At 40.9% G+C, this 21921-nt stretch overlaps 1 protein-coding gene across 1 annotated transcript in view; it reads left to right on the forward strand.

Moving 5' to 3' along the window:
* The window catches only part of DGKK (diacylglycerol kinase kappa), a 158474-nt gene that overhangs the window by 31032 nt on the left and 105521 nt on the right, over nt 1-21921 (forward strand). Inside the window, exons 2-3 of the mRNA XM_030846711.2 lie at nt 19976-20086; nt 20546-20626. Of these exons, the coding sequence (XP_030702571.2) occupies nt 19976-20086; nt 20546-20626 (192 nt within the window). The remainder of the gene's footprint in view (nt 1-19975; nt 20087-20545; nt 20627-21921) is intronic.

Below are 21921 nucleotides of genomic sequence, written 5' to 3' on the forward strand. Positions count from 1 at the left end.
AATGCAAAGATACATTTGCCAGTGTTTGTTGCATAGCTGTGCATTTAGACTTCCCTTGAAAGCCCAAGGCACATGAATGGCAAAGTAGAATAAGAAAGGATTGGAATTTTTACTTTAGGATAAGCACATGGCAGAAGCTGTTATGTGGGTAGTTGCAGATTTCTACGTTCTGTCCATTGTAAAAGATCTAGTCAGTTGGTATAATAAAACCCTGATTTTAGTTATTTATGTGGGAAAATGGCCCTGTGATATTTACCTTTATTTCATTTAACTAGTTCTAAGTTTGCAAGTTTATACCTCTAAAAGCAAATGATTTCTTCCTAGATAATTGGCCCTGAATTAAGAATACTATCAGTAGAATAAAATGCCACCAGGTAAATGGTGATGCTTTAGACATGGAAGATTATAACTGCTCTTGAAACTACATTTCCCATAGTTGTGGTTAATGGAATACAACAGAAGAGGATGTTTTCAACTCAGTTATCCTTCTTGTCCTTCAAAAATTGCCTCGCTGTTTTAACGTAAACACGAGAGAGGATTAGATTTGAAATGTCTGTGTGCTAAATTTAAAGAGATACAAACACTTGGGTTCACTAATCCTAACTGTTCTAATCACCATTTGTTCTCACACTGGTTTCTCTTCCAGGCTTGAATAGAACATTCCTCTTAACTTGCCTTAAATATTCAGACCTACCATCAGAAGCCCTTCTGATGTTCTAAGATTCTTTTTTTTTTTGAGAGAAGGGAGTTCAAAATTCCCAGCATTATGAGTATCTTTATGGGGAGAGCAGGCACAGATTCTTCTCCAGACTTAAATTTGATTTTCTATTTATAGTCTTTGTTTCCTTTCTCAGCCATCCGTGTTCTGTTACTCATGGGAAGGAGAGAGTCTGTGCTTGCATGGAATAATCCACAAAAATCAAAAGCACACTAATAGCTGGTACTAAAGACCCACTGGGCTTAGATTATTAGTATGTAAATTATGCTCCCAATTTTGGCTCAAATACTGATTTCAAATCAATCCCCCAATACCCCATTGCAACCACATATATACTTACACTTGATAAGTCTTGTGGTCCAATTTAGGAGTCAAAAATATTGCCACCATATCCACAGAAGGAAAGAAGAAATATGTATTGAATTTCTACTTGGCACTAAGCACTTTCATGTATTCCCTTGATCTTTATTAAGAGTTGAGTGTCACTGTATGTGGTTTTATAGGTAAAAATGCTGAGGTTTGTAAGTTAAATTACTTGCCCAAAGACAGACACATAATAAGAGATGGAGCTGAGTTTCAAATCCAGGTTTATCTGATTCCAAAATCTACACTCCTTTTCACTGCACAAATTGGGTTTTGCCAGTTGTGCTTAGAAATATAAGGATCTTCATGTGTTTCCTACAACAGCAACTAGCTTTTAGAAGCCAAGTGATAGGACATGGATCCCTGAACATTTGAGAACAACTTTTTTCATTGTCCTCCCTATGTGTGTTTTACTTCACTCAATTTCATTTTATAAACATTTATCAAGTACCTACTATGCATAGGTTGTTGCACTCTGGGCACTTTGCCTATCGGACATAACTCGGCTATGACATATTTTGTGATTTACCAAGAAAGCTTTATACTGAGGTTTGCCTTCCTGACCTGCTCAGTTTTGAAATAATTTCTATTCCTGGGCCCAGGCCCTATCTTTTGCTGCCATGTTTAATTTGGTAGGAGGTTACTTTATGGCAATAGACCTGAGCAACATTAGCAGTTTTGTTCTGTTATGTCTTTGTCTTCCCTTGCTGAAGCAAGTGCCAAATTTTAGCATATTTATCCACAGCTCTTAGTAAGGAGATGGCAGCTTGGGGAAGGGGCATGACTTGCTTACATAGCAGTTTACTGGAGCTGCCCAAACTGTATGCAATTCATAGTCCATTAATCCACTGTCTTCTCCTGGTGCCATATCGCTGCCCATACTGCACCCATGTACAAATATTTCTGTGAAAACTCACAAGTTGGATCATTCAGATCTCCTGTGGTTTTGCCAACTATCCACTCTCTCTCTCACCCCAAATCAATCCTCACTTTCCAGGAGAGAGAGGCTAGGTGTACAGTATAATGAATAGAAATGCTTGTAGGCTTTAGAATAAGACAGACCTGGGTTCAAAGTCATCCTCCTTTGTAACTGTGTGTGACCTTGGAAAACTTGGTAGATCATTCTGAGCTTCAGTGCTTCATCTGTAATATGAGGCTAATAATACTTACCTTGCAGTATTGTGAGTATTAGCACTAATGGATACAACTTGCTTAGCAGGATACCTAACCATAGTGGATATTTCAGAAAAGGTGTGGATTTCAGACTTATGTCTGTGAGTACATTACTTGTTAATCATATTATGAGGGGCCAAAGGGGTTAGCTGTGTCTCTATATTTCTCTGTATCAATTTTGGTGTATGTATATTGCTATTAGTGAGACTGTTTAACACTGACTCTCCCCTGCCATCTCCTCTACTCCTTCCCTTTCTTAAGCAATCCTAGTTTTTAGGTCCTGTTTCCAATGAAAGGACAGTCCCCACCCCCTACAAGAGGACAATTTTGCCTACAGGTCTAGCTGTTCCCCAGATCTCAGTTGATAATCCTTCTCTTCCCATTTTAGTCAGCACTGCCTTCTCCCCAGCAAACTTAAAATAGATAGTTGCACACACTGGTTAGGGCACAGTCTCAGAGCCAATGAAATGGTGGTTGAGAGATGGTTCCAGGATGAGTGAGAGTCCTATGCATCACTGGTGGGGAAATGAACCTCTTGTGTCATCTGTAAGTCTATGAGTGTTTTCAGCCACCCCCCAGCCACCCCTCCATGCTCGAACTAGTCATTGCTTTTCTACTCCTCTCTTCCCCCTTTCCAGGCCTGTCAGCTTGACTTAGAATACCACTGATCTCTTTCTTCCTCTCTCTCTTTCCCTCTCTCTTAGTGCATTTGTACTTTTAGGTGGCCCCTTCTGGATAAGCTATCAAGAGTTGAGCAGCACAAGATCCAGATGATAACAGTCAGCATTGCTGTAAACCTTGGCCAGTGGGTGTTAGAATTTGATTGCTGTAGTTAGTAGACATTTAGGAGTTGAGCAGTCTTAATCCCTTAAACATAGCCTGGCTAGAGAGAGTGGTGCTCTACCAGGTGTTTGCCTGCAGGGAGAAATTAGAGAAGGATGCAGGTCTGAATGGTGTTTCAACAGGGAAATAAATGAAGGTCTAAAACTATGAAAAGCTTAGCAGTAGGTCTTAGGGTAAAGCATCTGAACAAGACATGGGAAATGGCCCCTGGGAAGGGAGGGGAACAGTAACAGCAATGTTCTCAGTCTTTCCTAGTAAGATCCTTGTAGAATGCTTTCCTGCAGTAGATGCACTGCCAAGTTAATTTTTCATTATTGCTACTAAGAATCATCCAGGTCAGAGAAGAGCTTCCCTTAGGGCCCAGCATGGCACTATCATCATTAACCATGAGTATGCATAAAAATGGCACACTTGACTATGCCTATACTTCTTTACCAACAGTGATAACAGAGATTTATACTGCTGGATGGCAGAAAAGGGATGAGAAGGCAAAATTAGGCTTTGAAAATACAGACTACTAATTAAAATGATATCAAACAACACAGAAAACATAAAATATAGAGATACAGTGAAAAGAGCCTTGTGCCAGAGCCAGTTTACAACATGGTGACCTTGGGCAAGTCACTTTACTTCCCTGAGTCACAGTGTTCTTATCTGGAAAAGAGTCGTATAGCTGATTCACTTTACTTTTTCTTTTTTTAACATCTTTATTGGAGCATAATTGCTTTAAAGTGGTGTCTTAGTTTCTGCTTTATAACAAAGTGAATCAGCTATACATATACATATATCTCCTCCCTCTTGCGTCTCCCTCCCACCCTCGCTATCCCACCCCTCTAGGAGCTCACAATGCACTGAGCTAATACTCCTGTGCTGTGTGGCTGCTTCCCACTAGCTATCTATTTTACATTTGGTAGTGTATATATGTCCATGCCACTCTCACTTCGTCCCAGCTTGCCCTTCCCCATCCCTGTGTCCTCAAGTCCATTCTCTACCTCTGCGAATTTATTCCTCTCCTGCCCCTAGGTTCTTCAGAACCATTTATTTTTTTTAGATTGCATATATATGTGTTCACAAACGGTATTTATTTTTCTCTTTCTGACTTACGTCACTCTGTATGACAGTCTCTAGGTCCATCGACCTCATTACAAATAACTCAATTTCATTTCTTTTTATGGCTGAGTAATATTCCTTATATACATTTGCCACATCTTCTTTATCCATTCATCTGTCAGTGGACACTTAGATGGCTTCCATGTCCTGGCTATTGTAAATAGAGCTGCAATGAACATTGTGGTACACGGCTCTTTTTGAATTATGGTTTTCTCAGGGTATATGCCCAGTAGTGGGATTGCTGGGTCATATGGTAGTTCTATTTTTAGTTTTTTAAGGAACCTCCATACTGTTCTCCATAGTGGCTGTATCAATTTACATTCCCACCAACAGTGCAAAAGGGTTTTTCTCCACACCCTCTCCAGCATTTATTCTTTGTACATTTTTTGATGATGGCCATTCTAAACGGTGTGAGGTGATACCTCATTGTAGTTTTGATTTACATTTCTCTAATGATAAGTGATGTTGAGCATCCTTTCATGTATTTGTTTGCAATCTGTATATCTTCTTTGGAGAAATGTCTATTTAGGTCTTCTGCCCATTTTTGGATTGGGTTGTTTGTTTTTTTGATATTGAGCTGCTTGTAAATTTTGGAGATTAATCCTTTGTCAGTTGCTTCATTTGCAAATAGTTTCTCCCAAGATGAAAAGAGGGTTGTCTTTTCATCTTGTTTATGTTTTCCTTTGCTGTGCAAAAGTTTTTAAGTTTCATTAGGTCCCATTTGTTTATTTTTGTTTTTATTTCCATTTCTCTAGGAGGTGGGTCAAAAAGGATCTTGCTGTGATGTATGTGATAGAGTGCTCTGCCTATGTTTTCCTCTATGAGTTTTATAGTGTCTGGTCTTACATTTAGGTCTATAATCCATTTTGACTATGGTGTTTATTTCTGTGTATGGTGTTAGAGAATGTTCTCATTTCATTCTTTTCCATGTAGCTGTCCAGCTTTCCCAGCACCACTTATTGAAGAGGCTGTCTTTTCTCCATTGTATATTCTTGCCTCCTTTATCAAAAATAAGATGACCATGTGTGTGACGGTTTATTCCTGGGTTTTCTATCCTGTTCCACTAATCTGTATTTCTGTTTTTGTAACAGTACCATACTGTCTTGATTACTGTCACTTGGTACTATAGTCTGAGGGCAGGGAACCTGATTCCTCCAGCTCCATTTTTCTTTCTTAAAATTGCCTTGGCTTGTCGGTATCATTACCGTTTGCATAAAAATTGTGAAATTTTTTCTTCTAGTTCTGTGAAAAATGCCATTGGTAGTTGATAGGGATTGCACTGAATCTGTAGGTTGCTTTGGGTAGTAGAGTCATTTTCACAATGTTGATTCTTCCAATCCAAGAACATGGTATATCTCTCCATCTGTTTGTATCATCTTTAATTTCTTTCATCAGTGTCTTATAGTTTTCTGCATACAGGTATTTTGTCTCCTTAGGTAGGTTTATGCCTAGATATTTTATTCTTTTTATTGCAATGGTAAATGAGAGTGTTTCCTTAATTTCTCTTTCAGATTTTTTATCTTTAGTGTATAGGAATGCCAGAGATTTCTGTGCATTAATTTTGTATCCTGCTACTTTACCAAATTCATTGATTAGCTCTGTAGTTTACTGGTAGCATCTTTAGGATTCTCTATGTATAGCATCATGTCATCTGCAAACAGTGACAGCTCTACTTCTTCTTTTCTGATTTGAATTCCTTTTATTTGTTTTTCTTTTCTGGTTGCTGTGGCTAAAACTTCCAAAACTATGTTGAATGATAGTGGTGAGAGTGGACAACCTTGTCTTCTTCCTGATCATAGAGGAAATACTTTCAATTTCTCACCATTGAGAATGATGTTGGCTGTGGGTTTGTCATATCTGGCCTTTATCATGTTGAGCTAAGTTCCCTCTATGACTACTTTCTGCAGGGTTTTTATCTTAAATTGGTGTTGAATTTTGTCAAAAGCTTCTTCTGCATCTATTGAGATGATCACATGGTTTTTCTCCTTCAATTTGTTATATGGTGTATCACATTGATTGATTTGTATGTATTGAAGAATACTTGCATTCCTGGGATAGGCCCCACTTGATCATGGTGTATGATCCTTTTAATGTGTTGTTTGATTCTGTTTGTGGCATTTGGTTGAGGATTTTTGCATCTATATTCATCAGTGATACTGGCCTGTAGTTTTCTTTCTTTGTGACATCTTTTTCTGGTTTTGGTATCGGGGTAATGGTGGCCTCATAGAATGAGTTTGAGTATGTTCCTCCCTCTGCTATATTTTGGAAGAGTTTGAGAAGGATAGGTGTTAGCTCTTCTCTAAATGTTTGATAGAATTTGCCTGTGAAGCCATCTGGTTCTGGGTTTCTGTTTGTTGGAAGATTTTTAAACATCGTTTTAATTTCAGTGCTTGTGATTGACCTGTTTATATTTCCTATTTCTTCCTGGTCCTGTCTCGGAAGGTTCTGCTTTTTGAAGAATTTGTCCATTTTTCCCAGATTGTCCATTTTATTGGCATAGAGTTGCCTCTTGTAATCTCTCATGATCCTTTGTATTTCCGCAGTGTCAGTTGTTACTTCTCCTTTTTCATTTCTAATTCTATTGATTTGAGTCTTCTCCCTTTTTTTCTTGATGAGTCTGTCTAATGGTTTATCAATTTTGTTTATCTTCTCAAAGAACAAGCTTTTAGTTTTATTTATCTTTGCTATCGTTTCCTTCATTTCTTTTTCATTTATTTCTGATCTGATGTTTATGATTTCTTTCCTTCTGCAAACTTTGGGATTATTTTGTTCTTCTTTCTCTAATTGCTTTAGGTGTAAAGTTAGGTTTTTTATTTGAGATGTTTTTTGTTTCTTGAGGTAGGATTGTATTGCTATAACCTTCCCTCTTAGAACTGCTTTTGCTGCATCCCATAGGTTTTGGGTCGTCGCGTTTTCATTGTTATTTGTTTCTAGGTATTTTTTATTTCCTCTTTGATTTCTTCAGTGATCTCTTGGTTATTAAGTAGTATATTGTTTAGCCTCCATGTGTTTGTATTTTTTACAGATTTTTCCCTGTAATTGATGTCTAATATCATAGCATTGTGGTCGGAAAAGATACTTGGTATGATTTCACTTTTGTTAAATTTCACAAGGCTTAATTTGTGACCCAAGATATGATCTATGCTGGAGAATGTTTTGTGAGCACTTGAGAAGAAAGAGTATTCTGTTATTTTTGGATGGAATGTCCTATAAATATCAATTAGGTCCATCTTGTTTAATGTATCATTTAAAGCTGATGTTTCCTTATTTATTTTCAGTTTGGATGATCTGTCCATGGGTGAAAGTGGGGTGTTAAATGCCCCTACTATGATTGTGTTACTGTTGATTTCCTGTTTTATGGCTGTTAGTATTTGCCTAATGTATTGAGGTGCTCCTATTTGGGTGCATAAATATTTACAGTTGTTACGTCTTCTTCTTGGATCGATCCCTTGATCATTATGTAGTGTCCTTCTTTGTCTCTTGTAATAGTCTTTATTTCAAAGTCTATCTGTTCTGATGTTAGAATTGCTAGTCCAGCTTTGTTTTAATTTCCATTTTCATGGAATATCTTTTTCCATCCCCTCACTTTCAGTCTGTATCTATCCCTAGGTCTGAAGTGGGTCTCTTGTAGACAGCATATATATGGGTCTTGTTTTTGTATCCATTAATCCAGTCTATGTCTTTTGGTGGAAGCATTTAATCCATTTATATTTAAGGTAATTATCAATATGTATGCTCCTGTTACCATTTTCTTAATTGTTTTGGGTTAGTTATTGTAGGTCTTTTCCTTCTCTTGTGTTTCCTGCCTAGAGAAGCTCCTTTAGCATTTGTTGTAAAGCTGGTTTGGTTGTGCTGAATTCTCTTAGCTTTTGCTTGTCTGTAAAGGTTTTAATTTCTCCATCGAATGTGAATGAGATCCTTGCTGGGTAGAGTAATCTTGGTTGTAGGTTTTCCCCTTTCATCACTTCAAATTTGTCTTGCCATTCCCTTCTGGTCTGCAGAGTTTCTGCTGAAAGATCAGCTGTTAACCTTATGGGGATTCCCTTGTATGTTATTTGCTGCTTTTCCCTTGCTGCCTTTAATTTTTTTCTTTGTATTTAATTTTTGCTAGTTTGATTAATATGTGGCTTGCGTTTGTCTCCTTGGATTTATCCTGTATGGGACTCTCTGTGCTTCCTGGACTTGATTGACTATTTCCTTTCCCATATTAGGGAAGTTTTCTACTATAATCTCTTCAAATATTTTCTCAGTCCCTTTCTTTTTCCCTTCTTCTTCTGGGACCCCTATAATTAGAATGCTGCTGCATTTAATGTTGTCCCAGAGGTGTCTAAGACTGTCCTCAAGCATTTTCATTTTTTTTTATTCTGCTCTACATTAGTTATTTCCACTATTTTATCTTCCAGGTCACTTATCCGTTCTTCTGCCTCAGTTATTCTGCCATTGATTCCTTCTAGAGAATTTTTAATTTCATTTATTGTGTTGTTCATCATTGTTTGTTTGCTATTTAGTTATTCTAGGTCCTTGTTAATCATTTCTTGTATTTTCTCCATTCTATTTCCAAGATTTTGGATCATCTTTATTATCATTACTCTGAATTCTTTTTCAGGTAGACTTCCTATTTCCTCTTCATTTGTTTGGTCTGGTTGGTTTTTACCTTGCTCCGTTATCTGCTGTGTGTTTCTCTGTCTTCTCATTTTGCTTAACTTACTGTGTTTGGGGTCTCCTTTTTGCAGGCTGCAGGTTCACAGTTCCCATTGTTTTTGCTGTCTTCCCCCAGTGGCTAAGGTTGGTTCAGTGGGTTGTTTAGGCTTCCTGGTAGAGGGGACTAGTGCCCATGTTCTGGTGGATGAGGCTGGATCTTGTCTTTCTGGTGTGCAGAACTGTGTCTGGTGGTGTGTTTTGTGGTGTCTGTGACCTTATTATGATTTTAGGCATCCTCTCTGCTAATGGTCGGGGCTGTGTTCCTGTCTTGCTGGTTGTTTGGCATAGGGTCTCCAGCACTGTAGCTTGCTGGTTGTTGAATGGAGCTCGGTCTTAGCGTTGCGATGGAGATCTCTGGGAGAGCTTTCACTATTTGATATTACATGGATCCGGGAGGTCTCTGGTGGACCAATGTCCTGAACTTGGCTCTCCCACCTCAGTGGCACAGGCCTGACACCTGGCTGGAACACCAAGACCCTGTTAGCCACATAGCTGCTCACTTTTCTAGTTCTGCTCCAGAATCACAACAGAGCTCATTTCCTGGGCCCTGGGCCCCCCACCAGACAGTTGTATTCACTTGCAAATGCCTAGACTGGTGGAACTTGTTTTCTGGCTATTGTTGAAGGCAATTGTTCCTGTGAAACCCCAGGGCCCAGCGGAATTAGATCCTTTGGTGTGGATGAGTGAGCAAGCCCAACCAGGGCTTAGCAGCACCCCCTGGGGAAGGGAAAGGGTTTGGCCTCACTTTGTTATACAGCAGCAACTAACACAACAATGTTAAGCAATTATACTTCAATAAAGTTGTTAAAAAAAAAAACCCGAACTGAACCAAATACCTGCGATTCACACCATCAGTCTCCCCCCCCTCCGCCATTCTGCCTCCTTCAGTCAATTGACATAGGATAGGGTATATCTTGCAATAAGACCAGTGGTTTAAACCTTACTTTTTTTTCTTTCAGTGAAGGAATAACTGGTCTTCCATGTCCTGTAAAATCCAAGAGAGATATTAGCTCTGCCATTTATTAACCTATTAAGGGAAGTTACCTAATCTCTCTAAGTCTCAGTTTCTCAATCTATAAAGTGAAGGTTGTTATGGCACCTACTTTTTAGAATTGTTATTGGGCTCAAATGACATACCCCATGTAACATGATTTAACACAGTGCTTCCCACATAGTGAAGACTCACCAACTGTTAGTAATTCATATTACTACTACTATTACTACTGCTACTACTACTCAAGAAAGCTTATCCCTGGTGGCCTCCTTTTACCAACTGGCACAGCTTTTCAACTTTGTTACCTGGCCAGTAATTTCTCTATAACCAAGGCCCACAACATAGTTTCCTCCTTGACAGATTAGTGTCTCCTGCAATCACAGCTCTTTCCTCCATTTTCCCTCCAGGTTTTGTGGGCTGTCAAATTACCATACCTCATACCCTCTTTCCTCCACATGAGGCAATTTTGTTCAGCCAGGGACAGTCCTCTGCTCAGAGGCAGCAAGGCTATCCATAGCTTTAGGCATTGGGTGGAGTCTCCCATGGGTCTGTCCCTCACCCTGCCCCCAAGCTCTTCCTACCCCTGAGGTGTCCTTACCTGAGACCTTGCTCCTGCTCTCACCTACCACTAATGGGGCAAATTGGGCAAGCACACACACACACCGCATGCACACAGGTTGCCCATTCCCCCCAACACAAAACCACTAGTGAATTACTGAATTTAATCTTCCCTAGACTACTATTGCTGCAAGAAGCAAGCAAACCAACTGGTTCTAGCATCAGTTTCTGTCTTCCAACTTCATGATTCTTGTCAACACCAGTTCATAAGGCTGAGAAAAAAATGAAAAGTCACACATCCCCTGTTTATTATCTAACCACTTCATCCCCAGAGGACCTGTTAGTGAATGTAGTTTTAGATCCTGTGTGCATCTTCAGATAGCTATCTGCATGGGGCCAGTTTGGCAATAAGGCAATGTCCCCAACTCCCTAAGAACATGTGGTTAGGTGATATGGGCTCACCACGCCTACTTTATTATAGGCACTTGAAGCCATGATTGGAAAGAGGTAGTTCTAAAGACCAAAGCACAGGAAGCACCAATTGAGTCTTCATTGCTTTGCTCTTAGAGTGAGTTGTAGCCAAATGAACTACATATTTGCATACTTGCAAGGTTCATTTTGGCCTTAGGTTGCAAACATTTAAAAATACCTCTAAAGGCTGAAGTTCCCACGTTTAGGAGCTCCTAGACGGTCCAGCATATTGTCACAAAGTATCAAAATATGCAAAATGACATTTTATTTATCTATGACATTTCAGGCCTCTCTCCAAAAAACAGTTTTTTTCCTCCCCTTTGTGAAATAATTTGTAGTACATGGTCTCTCTCAGCTAAACAAGTGGGAAATCTGCAGATATTACTGTCCATGGCTTTTCCTCCTAGGTGAAATTGTGGCCCCTAGGGGAAGAAATAAGTGGACTGAAGTGATCCTCAGGTTGGACCTGACACCCAAGCCAGATCATTATGACCATCATCCTTTAGATGCTTAGGATTTGGAGGGGAGAGGCAGTAGAGTCAAACAGACCTGGCTTTAAACCCCATCTCTGCCACTCACTGTGACTTAGAACTAATCACTTAACCTCTCTAATCCTCAACTTCTCCACCTCCCCAACAGGACTGTTTCTGTGGGCATTAAATGAGATAATGCATGTAAAGCAAGAGCAAATAGCAGACATTTGTCATCCAGGAACAACTCTCTTCCTCTGGAGTGGGATAATTGAAAAGAAACTTAGAGAAGATGCTGCCTTGGCTGCTTCTATGAGGACATCGCCAGAGTCTGAACAGGAGCCACTGGTCTCACAGAAGGTGGTTAGGATAAAGAAGGCATGTGGCTTGGTGGTGGGACCCAAGGGCTAGAAGCAATGGGGGGAGTGTCTCTGAGAGAAGAAACATCCACAGGATATTAAAAGAACCTATCCATCTCTGGCTGCTGATGGTCAGGTGAAAGGATGGGGAAGAAAGCAGTTGGAAGCAGGCATGTTTTGTCATTCCTTGTAATTCAGTGACACTAGATATGATAGTTGCTGTCCTGGCCTCTGTGACCTTGGTTAAGCTGAAGACCCGTGTCCAAAATTCCATGATATCTTTCCTTTAGGGACTTTGTGTGACCACAGAACTTCCTTTTCTAGGCAGCAGCAACTGCAGCTGTAGCAACAGGGGTCTTCTGCTAAGCTTCTGCTTATACCACTCCTTTAACTGGATTTCCTGCTTCTGAGATTTTGGTTCTCCCAAGGCTCAAAAACAATCCTCCTCCCCCTAGTTGACACCTTTCATCTTCCCTGCATTTGCAGAGCAAAACCAACCTTTTGCAGGAAGCGTTCCCCTTAGCCACTCTTCTCAAACTTCCAAAGCTCTGACCCAGTCTGTCCTCTTGATCCCAGTCTTGGAGTCAAGCCATGTTCCTGCTGGTATCCTCGCACCCCTTTCCATGCTCTTCCTCTGAAGCCCCTCAAAACTATATACCTGTTCCAGGAGGTGCTGCCAATATAGAGCAAACTCAATGGCTGTGGTTATAGGGCCCCTCCACTCACATGAAGGAGGTCAGAGAGGATTCCCCACATCACTGAAATATAGTGGCCAGAAGCCCAGTACTGGTTCTGTCACAAATTTCCTGTTTGACTTGAAGTGTAGCCCCTCTGGCGCCCTATTTTCATCATCTTTAACAGGGTGGGGAGGGAGATTACTCATTGCTAAGGTCAGGTTAGCTCTGAAAGTTAAAAGGCTGTTTTGTGGCAAGAGCACAGACTTTGAACTACATAGACCAAAGCTTGTATCCCCACCCAGAGCCAAGTTACTTATAATCTCTCCTAGCAGTGAAATGGCTTGTTCAAGCCTGCACAGTTCAAACCTGTGTGTAGGTCTGGAAGGACTCAGCCAAGCTCTTCCCACTTTGTGGCTGGTACTAGTCCCAGGGCAATTACCAAGAGCCAGGTTACTGCTTTCTGCAGTTTGTCAGCCTGGGTCCAAATTGCTCATCTCCTCCCCAATCCGCAAGCAATTAATGGTCCTTACCATTCCTAGGAAACTCCAATAACAGAAAAAGAAAGGAGAGAGATTTGAGAAGACATATCTTTTTAGGCTTTATGGTCCCAGTGGACTAGTTTTAAAGTTACCAGCCATTGATATTTATCTTATCAATGTACTCACACCAATGCAAAATGACATGTATATACAGAGAGTCATTGCAGTATTGTTTGTAATAGAATAAGATTTTAAACCATTGTCCATCAATAGGGAACTGTTTAAATAAATCATATTATATCCATACAGCAGAATGCTATGCAACTGTAAAAAGAAATGAGGCAGCTCAGTATGTACAGATATTGAAAGGGCTCCATGATATATTAAGTGTAGAAAGCAAGAGACAAAACATGCGTAGAATGTTATGATTTACGTGAAGAAAGAATATATGTGTATAAAATATCTTTGGAATGATATGGAAGAACTGGCTAAAGTTTTTACATAGTCAGAGAAAAATGTAACATCATTTTCAACTGTCTTTTATTTCACTCATAGAGAGCAGGGATGTGGTTGAGGCTCTATAGTTCTTCCTTAGCACAGGAAGCAGTGGGAGGGATTTGCAGCTATAGCCCTTGCAGACATGAGCAGCTGGAAGACCTAGCACCTGAGTGCTAGGGTGACAAAAGGTCTCAGTTTGCCCATGACTCTTCTGGTTTTAGCACTGAAAGTCCTGGGAAAACTGGGACAGTTTGTCACCCTATTCCTCATTCTTCTGCTTCAGTCTTTAGCCAGCCCGGCTTGCTAGTGCCGGAGAGGGGAACTCCCAGCAGTGAGATGAATGGAGTGCTTGCCTCCACAATCCACAAGGGACTCACAGTTATAGAATGGCTAGCAGGCACATGCTGTGCAAGGTATTCTCATCTAACAGACAAGGAAATTGAGGCTCAGAGAGGTTAAGTGATTTGCCCAAGGTCACACAGCTAGTAAGTGCTGGAGCCAGTCTGTCTGACTCCAGCTATGTCAACAGGACCCTGGGGAATGTAAAGCTTTCAGGAAAGCAGAGGGCCTGGCCTTTCTTAAAGCCTAAAGCACCCATAGTTGCATTTTAACCAAATCAAACATTGTTTCTCTGAATCAACTTTGGCAGTCCTGTGTTAGGAAATGGCTTTCTTCCCATCACCCCAGCCCCCAAAGCAAAGAGAATACATGTTCCAGGTTTTGGAGCATAGACAGAAAGCTGGCTTCTCTAGCTGTGCTCATAGTGGAAGTCTGGTTTTCACTGGAGGAATAATAACCTACTCATCCCAACTTGATCCAGCCTCCCTCCCAAGAGCCGCATGAGAAAGTAAAACAGCAGAGCAGCCAGCTAATAACAGGTAGTGGTGTATGTTATGATGCTTGCTTACTTTTTGATTGGGTGGGGGTGGAATTCAATTTGGCTATGTAATAGGGGCTTCTTTTGCTAGGAAAGGGTAAAAGAATCCTCCAAAGCCTCATACATCAAAAACCCACCGAGCCACAGAAAAACAGACCTAGCAGATAGTAGAAGCTTTGGGGGATTTCAGAGGAGCACAGGAAAAGGTCATAGAAGCAGCTGTACTTGCCCTTTCCCAATTAAGCAGCAGGCAGGTGTTAATTATATATAGGCGATTGGACTGCTTTATAGACCCTGTTGAGATATTCTATAGAATATATTTTATAAATATGGAGCAAGGGAAATGCTTACCATCACTGTTGGCAATTAATTTGTACATGCTGAGTTGCAGAGCACTGGGGAGAGAGATCACTGGTACCAGAGTGCAGGAGTTTCTGGGAATGATGAATTGGGGGATTGGCTTATTAAAGATGATGTAAAAAGAAACTGCTTTCTCTGCAAGAGCTGCCACAGGTTAGGCAAAGACATTTTGTGTGAACGCTGTACTCAAGGCCTGAATGAACTATGCCTCGATAAATCCCGTGCTCTTGGATTTGAATGAAGTCAGTTGATGACTGTGGTGATTGAATTCAGCACCACACTCACTCCCACTACTAAACTTCCAGCCTTGAGAGTTTTAGAGACGGATTTTAATATCACATAGAACTGCCTGCAATATGTTCTGGTTTAAGAAGCATTAGGTGGGTCACGTGGCATTTCAGTATGTACAAGGATCCAATGACCCTTCCTAACTTCTTCCTATCTGCAGCATCACAAATATTGCTACAGGAATGTGACAGCTTGGACCAAGAGGGTTACAGGTGTGCCTCATTTTATGAACTAGCTGTGTGCCTGTAAACTTGGCCACCAAAAAACAATTCCCGTATAGAATCCCGTTCCTCATTGCCTTCCATAATAACACTGGAGATGCATTCTTCTGACAAATATTGTAGCCCCAAGATGCTGCAAAATCTTAAAAATGTCAAACATTGACAATCTTACTTGAGAGGAAAAATGTCAAATATGTTGATAATGTCTTAGAAATAAAAATATAAGCCACTGGGAATTCCCTGGTGGCACAGTGGTTAAGAATCCACCTGCCAATTCAGGGGACACAGATTCGAGCCCTGGTCTGGGAAGATCCCACAAGCCGTGGAGTAACTAAGCCCGTGCACCACAACTACTGAGCCTGAGCTCTAGAGCCCGTGAGCCACAACTCCTGAGCCCGTGTGCCACAACTACTGAAGCCCACGCACCTAGAGCCCGTGCTCTGCAACAAGAGAAGCCACTGCTATGAGAAGCCCGCAATGAAAAGTAGCCCCCGCTTGCCACAACTAGAGAAAGCCCACGTGCAGCAAGGAAGACCCAAAGCATCCAGAAGAAAAAAAAAACATATATATATATATATATATGCCACTTAAAGAAACCGGAGTTCAGGGTGTCTTTCACAGGACAGAACTGAGTTAGATGCCTTTCACTACCTACTTCAGAGGGGTGCTTGGAAGATTCAATAACAAAAGTAAAAGCACTTTATCCATTCCAAAGTGCTGTATACATGTGAATTCTCCTTACTCTTCTAGTTATTCTTGGACAGTCACTTTAAAGAAACAGGAGAACTACTGATCTAGAAATTGGAAGTAACACTCCACATGGTTGTGGCAAGGAGTCAATGAAATGATGTTATCTGCAAGAAACCAGGAACTGGAAAGCACTGTGAAAATCCTGTTACAGGATAGGCGAGGGCTCTTCTACTAATGCCTCACTTTACAGGATGTATTTGTTTGTTTGTTTGTCTCTTCCAATTTTTGTCTCATGTCCTTGTTAAGCTTAGTGACCCTAGGCAGGTAAAGGTTCATTTGCCTGCATATTTTCTTGACTTGAGGTAATATATTGATTGAGTGATTTTTAGCTTCTGCTTGTTTAAACTGGCTTCCAGGGGATGCTTGTTGGGTTTTTAAGTAAACCATGGTTTATTTAGAAACATCTCCCAAAGGGGGACAGAGTTTAAAGGGAAAGAAACTACAGGAACTTTACCTTCTCCCAACCCAGGTTTGGACATTTGTAGAAGTTCAGAGTTGACAATATAGAGCCTGTGTTTAGAACTTAAGAAACTCTTATATTGTCTTCTAACCTTTCTCCCTCCAATACATAAATAAAGTTATCTGCTACCAACTTGGTAATATATATCTCACATGTACAGGCTCCTCGCACACAAACTCTGAACTCATACACTGCAACCTCTTCTATCGCCAGGAATACCTACCACTCACTCACTTTGTCATCTTGAGAAATTCACAGTAGTTATAGTTCAGAAATTGCAAATTGGTTGCCTATGGGCAGATTTTGGCCTCATCCATGTTTTGTTTGGCCCTCACAAGTTTTTTGTTGTTTTAATTTAATTAGTAGCTAGTATTTCCATATTCCAAAACTTCACACAAATTTTCACTTGGATTGCCAGCTTGTCTTGAAAAATAGAATGAACTGGTAACACCAGTCAGCATTCAATCACAATCACCTAGAACTTAGAAGCAGCTGGGCTTGGGCTCCTCAGTTCCCCTGCTAGGTTGTTGACTTCTGTTACCAGCTAGCCTTCTATGGGCATTGAGTAGACAGTCCTGCACTTAAAGCTAGTGCATACAAAGCAACCAGTTTAATATCATGGAAAGGAGAGGAGATAATTGTGATTTGGCTGGTGTACCCAATGGCAGGATGTGTGAGTGGATAGCCACTGTCTTAGTGGAAACTCTCATTTGAACCAGAAGGTAAACATTTAGCACAATGAACATGAAGCTCCCAGGGCTTTTTTTGCTTTTATTTATTTATTTATTTATTTATTTATTTATTTATTTATTTATTTATTTCTGGTTGTGTTGGGTCTTCGTTTCTGTGTGAGGGCTTTCTCCAGTTGCGGCAAGTGGGGGCCACTCTTCATCGCGGTGCACGGGCCTCTCACTATCACGGCCTCTCTTGTTGCGGAGCACAGGCTCCAGACGCGCAGGCTCAGTAGTTGTGGCTCACGGGCCTAGTTGCTCCACGGCATGTGGGGTCTTCCCAGACCAGGGCTCTAACCCGTGTCCCCTGCATCGGTAGGCAGGCTCAGCCACTGCGCCACCAGGGAAGACCCAGGGCTTTTTCAAATGGTTCTCTGAGCTCACATAACCTCGTGTTTGTCTCCCTCCCTCTCCACTCCCACTGTCCATATCTCCATATCTTTGTGACAGGGAATATGCCTGTAACTTCTTTAGCTGCCCTGAAGGGCCTAGCAAAAGGTAGAGTCAATAGTAGAAGCTCAGAAAATACAAATGAAGCACTCTATCCAATTATAGATGCACCATGAAGTCTTTGTTTTCTTGACTGTGACAAATGCTGAGTTCATGGAATGGGAACTGAAGGTTTTGATGACTTGCTGTGTCCTCAGATTAATGGATTAATTAACTAATTAATTAATTGGTTTGCTGTGTCCTTAGATGGATAACAGGATGTTATTTATTAGCAGGGCACAAGTAAGGGAAGAAAAGGGAACATTTCTTAAGTACCAGGAAGGGGAATTAAATAGTGCTCATTACTACGGGTTGACAGAAGGAAGTAGCTGGGGAGAAGAGGCTGAATTCTACTTACTTTAGTATGTCAAATGAACAGGGTATGGGAATTTTCTGAAGGAACCAGAAGGCCCAGGGTTGTGGGAATCTTCTGGAGAAACAAATCCTCTTCCTTGTTTCATCATTGCCACCTCACCCCATCATCCTACTCCTGAAAGAAGAGAGCTAGGCATGGCAGCAAGGGTAAGAAAAAATAGTTGAAGGGAGGTTTTAAACTGAAAATGGAAGGAAGGGTAAAATATTCAGCCAAAAACTGTAAATGGGCTATTACAAGGGATACTATACATGATAAAATAAGAACAATGGAAGCGTTTAGTAATTGACAAAGTAGAATAACTTGGGAAAGGGGCAGAATGGGTGTGGCTTCAGTTGTACAAAGTTGGAGCAGTTAAAATTTTGAACTTAAATCTTTAGCAGAAAGGGGTAAATATGACTGTCTAGGTCTCATGAAGACTTAGTGTAGAATAATATATGGCATAAAGGTGAGAAGGTTGGATAGAGAATACCAAACACCATAAGTGAGAGTGTATTCCATGGGCTATCTGACCAGAGAACGGAAAGAGTGATGTAATCACATTGTCTACACAAGAGTTGTTTTCTCATTGATGACTCAATTTCAACAATTTAAATGTAATTTCTCAGTCTCCATGCCACCTTCAACTTTCCCACAAGATCTTATTGATTTCTTGTCTTGACTCCTTGGCACCATTCTTTTGTAAACATATCGAGGGTGGTACAATAACCTTGAAACTCCCATAAGTTATCAAGACAATTCACGTAAACTTTGAATGCTATGAACTACGTTTCAATTGACATACAGAGGTTCTGTCCATTGGTACTAACTTACTGGTTAAATAATTGAACAGGTAATGTAATAGATGTGTGTATATTTGGGAGAATGGGAGTAGCAAAAGTTTGTTCAGACAGGGTTCCAAACTTAAATACCTGCTGGAGTCGGGTGCCCCATCTGAAGGGAGCAGCTGCTACTCTGTTCCAGCAGATTGTTGCCATGTGAGAAGATAGGTCCACTGTTACCAGCTGTTCTGATTTTTTAAAAAAATGGAAACTTGGATTTTTATTTGAAAATTTCTGCCTTTTAAATATTATGAACTAATTAAAAACTGAAAAAACATCAGATGGGCCAAATAAAACACTTCCACAACCACCAAATGGTGAGTTCTAATTTAGATGTTGGATGGAATTCATGGTAGAGCTTTGATCCGATGACTTAACGTCTGTCTCTTCGTCCATTCAGCATGGGCTTTGTTCCAGCTTGGTGGGTTTGAGTACTTCTCCCAAATGGTAGACTTGCATATTGATTTGTATTCTATAAATGTAACTGAGAACCTCCCCAATTTTAACAGCGGTAAGTAGACTCTATGCTTGGTTAGAGTCAGTCTATCTGACAAGTAACTGAAAAATCAGTTGGTCAGACTATGAGATATGTAAAGAAAGTAATCAAATGGTAGTTCCTTTTTGGTGTCCTTTTTGCTCTCACCAGATCATGAATCCCTTGAAGGCCATGGTAAAGACTTGGGATTTGGTTCTAAAAGTGTTGGGAAGCCATTGGAGGCTTGTGAGCAGGGAAGGAATGTGATCCAACTTAACGTTCTAAAAGGAACACTCTAAAAGAGCAGAGAGGAAGGCCCTGTCCAGGCCTACAATCTGGAGACTTCCAGAAAATCTGCCTTTACTGAATTCAGCCTCTTTCCCGACCATTTGTTCTTCCCTAGGAATGTAGTTCTTATATTTATGTGTTCCGTCCCTCCTTCCCACCTCCCACCACCAATGGCAATGTTCTCCATGGTTCTTGGGCCATGTATCCTTAGAAACTTAGAGCCTATATCACCCTGAATGTGTTATCCAAGGGTAACCAATACCCTTTCTGATTGAACTAACTTCCTCGTCTTCTTGCCTGGACCTTGAGCCATTCCTCAGATATGTGACAGAGAGCTTTCCAGATATCTGATCTTCTCAAATGAGAGGACAAGTGATATGGTCTTGCAAATTGATCTAATTACTCAACACTATGCTGCTATCTTTCAGAAAATACTGAAGGAAGGACCTCTGCTGAAGAACTGTAACTCCTTCAAGAGGTGGAAACTCAGATATTTTCTGGTTCGAGGACAAAGGCTCTGCTTTGCACACCATCCTGCGGTAAAAGAATATATATATATTCTTGTCAGTTGGGTTAATGGGTGGGTACCAGGAAATGTTTTGTGGGGAGATGGGCCAACATGTTGGCAAGCATTAAGGTGGCTAACCCTTACCTGCTCCACTAGGCCCCTAGATAGACCATATCCCATTATCTTCTCCAGCGTAAACCTTTAGGTAGCTGAACTACCTAAGCCTTCCTATAAATCCACATAAAAATTTTGGGAAGAGTTGTGTTTTTGGTTTAGTTTGGTTTGTTTTTTGTTTGTCCCATGATATATCAATAAAAACCATGATGCTAAATAAATCCCAGCTCAAGCCAAAGAAATAATGGGATCATGACTGCCAAAAATGCCTAATAGTGTGCGTGTGTGTGTGTGTGTGTGTGTGTTTACCTTTTAGTGTCTCTTTGCCTTATTAACCAGATGGTTCCTTTTCCCTCTCCCTCTTATACCTTTCCAGTTTGCACGCTTTGAAACAATTGATCTGTCTCAAGTTGCCTTGGCAGAAAGCAGCTGTAGAAACCTTTGCCACAGTTTTTGCGTAAGTAAGATTAGGAATGACTGAATGGCCAGGGGTGGGAGCTAGTTGGGAGGAGGGGTTGCCATAACCGCCTGTTGCCTCTTTAGAGTTCAGATTTCCCAAGTTTCCTTTGATCCCAAAGTGCGTATGGAAATCCACTTAAAGTAGCATTGCAAATGAATGCTAAAGATTATTCATGTGAATATTTTCTACCAGCCCACTGATGGGAAAAAAAGTGATGGCCCTATTCCCTACTACCAGCCTGATATAAAGCTGAGCTGATTTTGGGGCGGGAGGAGTGACTATTACAAAAATCAATCCTCCTGGTGAAGATAATTTAGATGAGTGTCATTGGGAGGCTTTCAAGAGACTGCCAATATGTTGTAGAATATATCAGGATAATCAAACTACATGACATTCTCTCCTTTGATGAAATAGATAAGAACGTAAATCCAAACTGAAAGCTATCCTATGCTGAGATTACTGATGAGAGTACTTCAAAGAAAGCAGAGGATTTTCCAGGGAAGTATTCAAGGGCTTGTCACTGCTGAAATGTCATAAGGCTTTGGTCATTCACGTAAATCCAGAATAGAAAGCTCACTGAAAAATAGCAAGTCCATTGGCCCAGGAATCCTCCTACCCACCTCCTCCCAGAAATGCTTTTTCTCAGCCTCAGTGGTGGGTTATGGAGACCAGGGTTCCTCTTCAGGCAGGTAGAGAGTGGTACTTAGCAGACTAAAGAGCTATGGGCCCAATACCCTGATTCCATGGCTGGTCCACAGTCTATTCTCTTTTGAAGGGAGAGCAGTTGGATATAAGAGGAAGATCCTGCTCTCATTTCTCTCTTATTACATCATACTGACCCAGGACAAAGCTGAGGTTTCTGTTGACCCAGTCCCAAAAATCTTAACCTTTGGGTGATGAACATGCAAGATAATGTTTTTGGTCTCCATTCTACAAAGAAATTCCAAGGGTTAGGTTGCCCCTTAGCCTAATTAAAACACAGAGGCACTATTCATCAGCCCCACACAAGAATGGGTTTGGACCAAAGGAGCGGCTATCTATTGTCACAATTCCCACTAGTTCCTATTGCCATTTATCACAGACACATGCACAAGGAGAAAGAAGTTGCTTGTTGGTGTGGTAAGCTCTAGCTCCAAGATTTGGGCTTGGGGTGGGGGCCGCTGGTAGTGAAGGCAAGTAGGGCCATTGAAGCAATGACTGATGCTACAGCTATCCATGCTCCCTCCTGTCCTCTGTGAGAAGATGAAGCCCTGATCATGGCCTACCTCTGCTAGACCCTCAGCATGGCTTTC

The sequence above is a fragment of the Globicephala melas genome, chromosome X (assembly GCF_963455315.2).
Source record: "Globicephala melas chromosome X, mGloMel1.2, whole genome shotgun sequence".
In the NCBI taxonomy this organism is placed as follows: Eukaryota; Metazoa; Chordata; class Mammalia; order Artiodactyla; family Delphinidae; genus Globicephala; species Globicephala melas.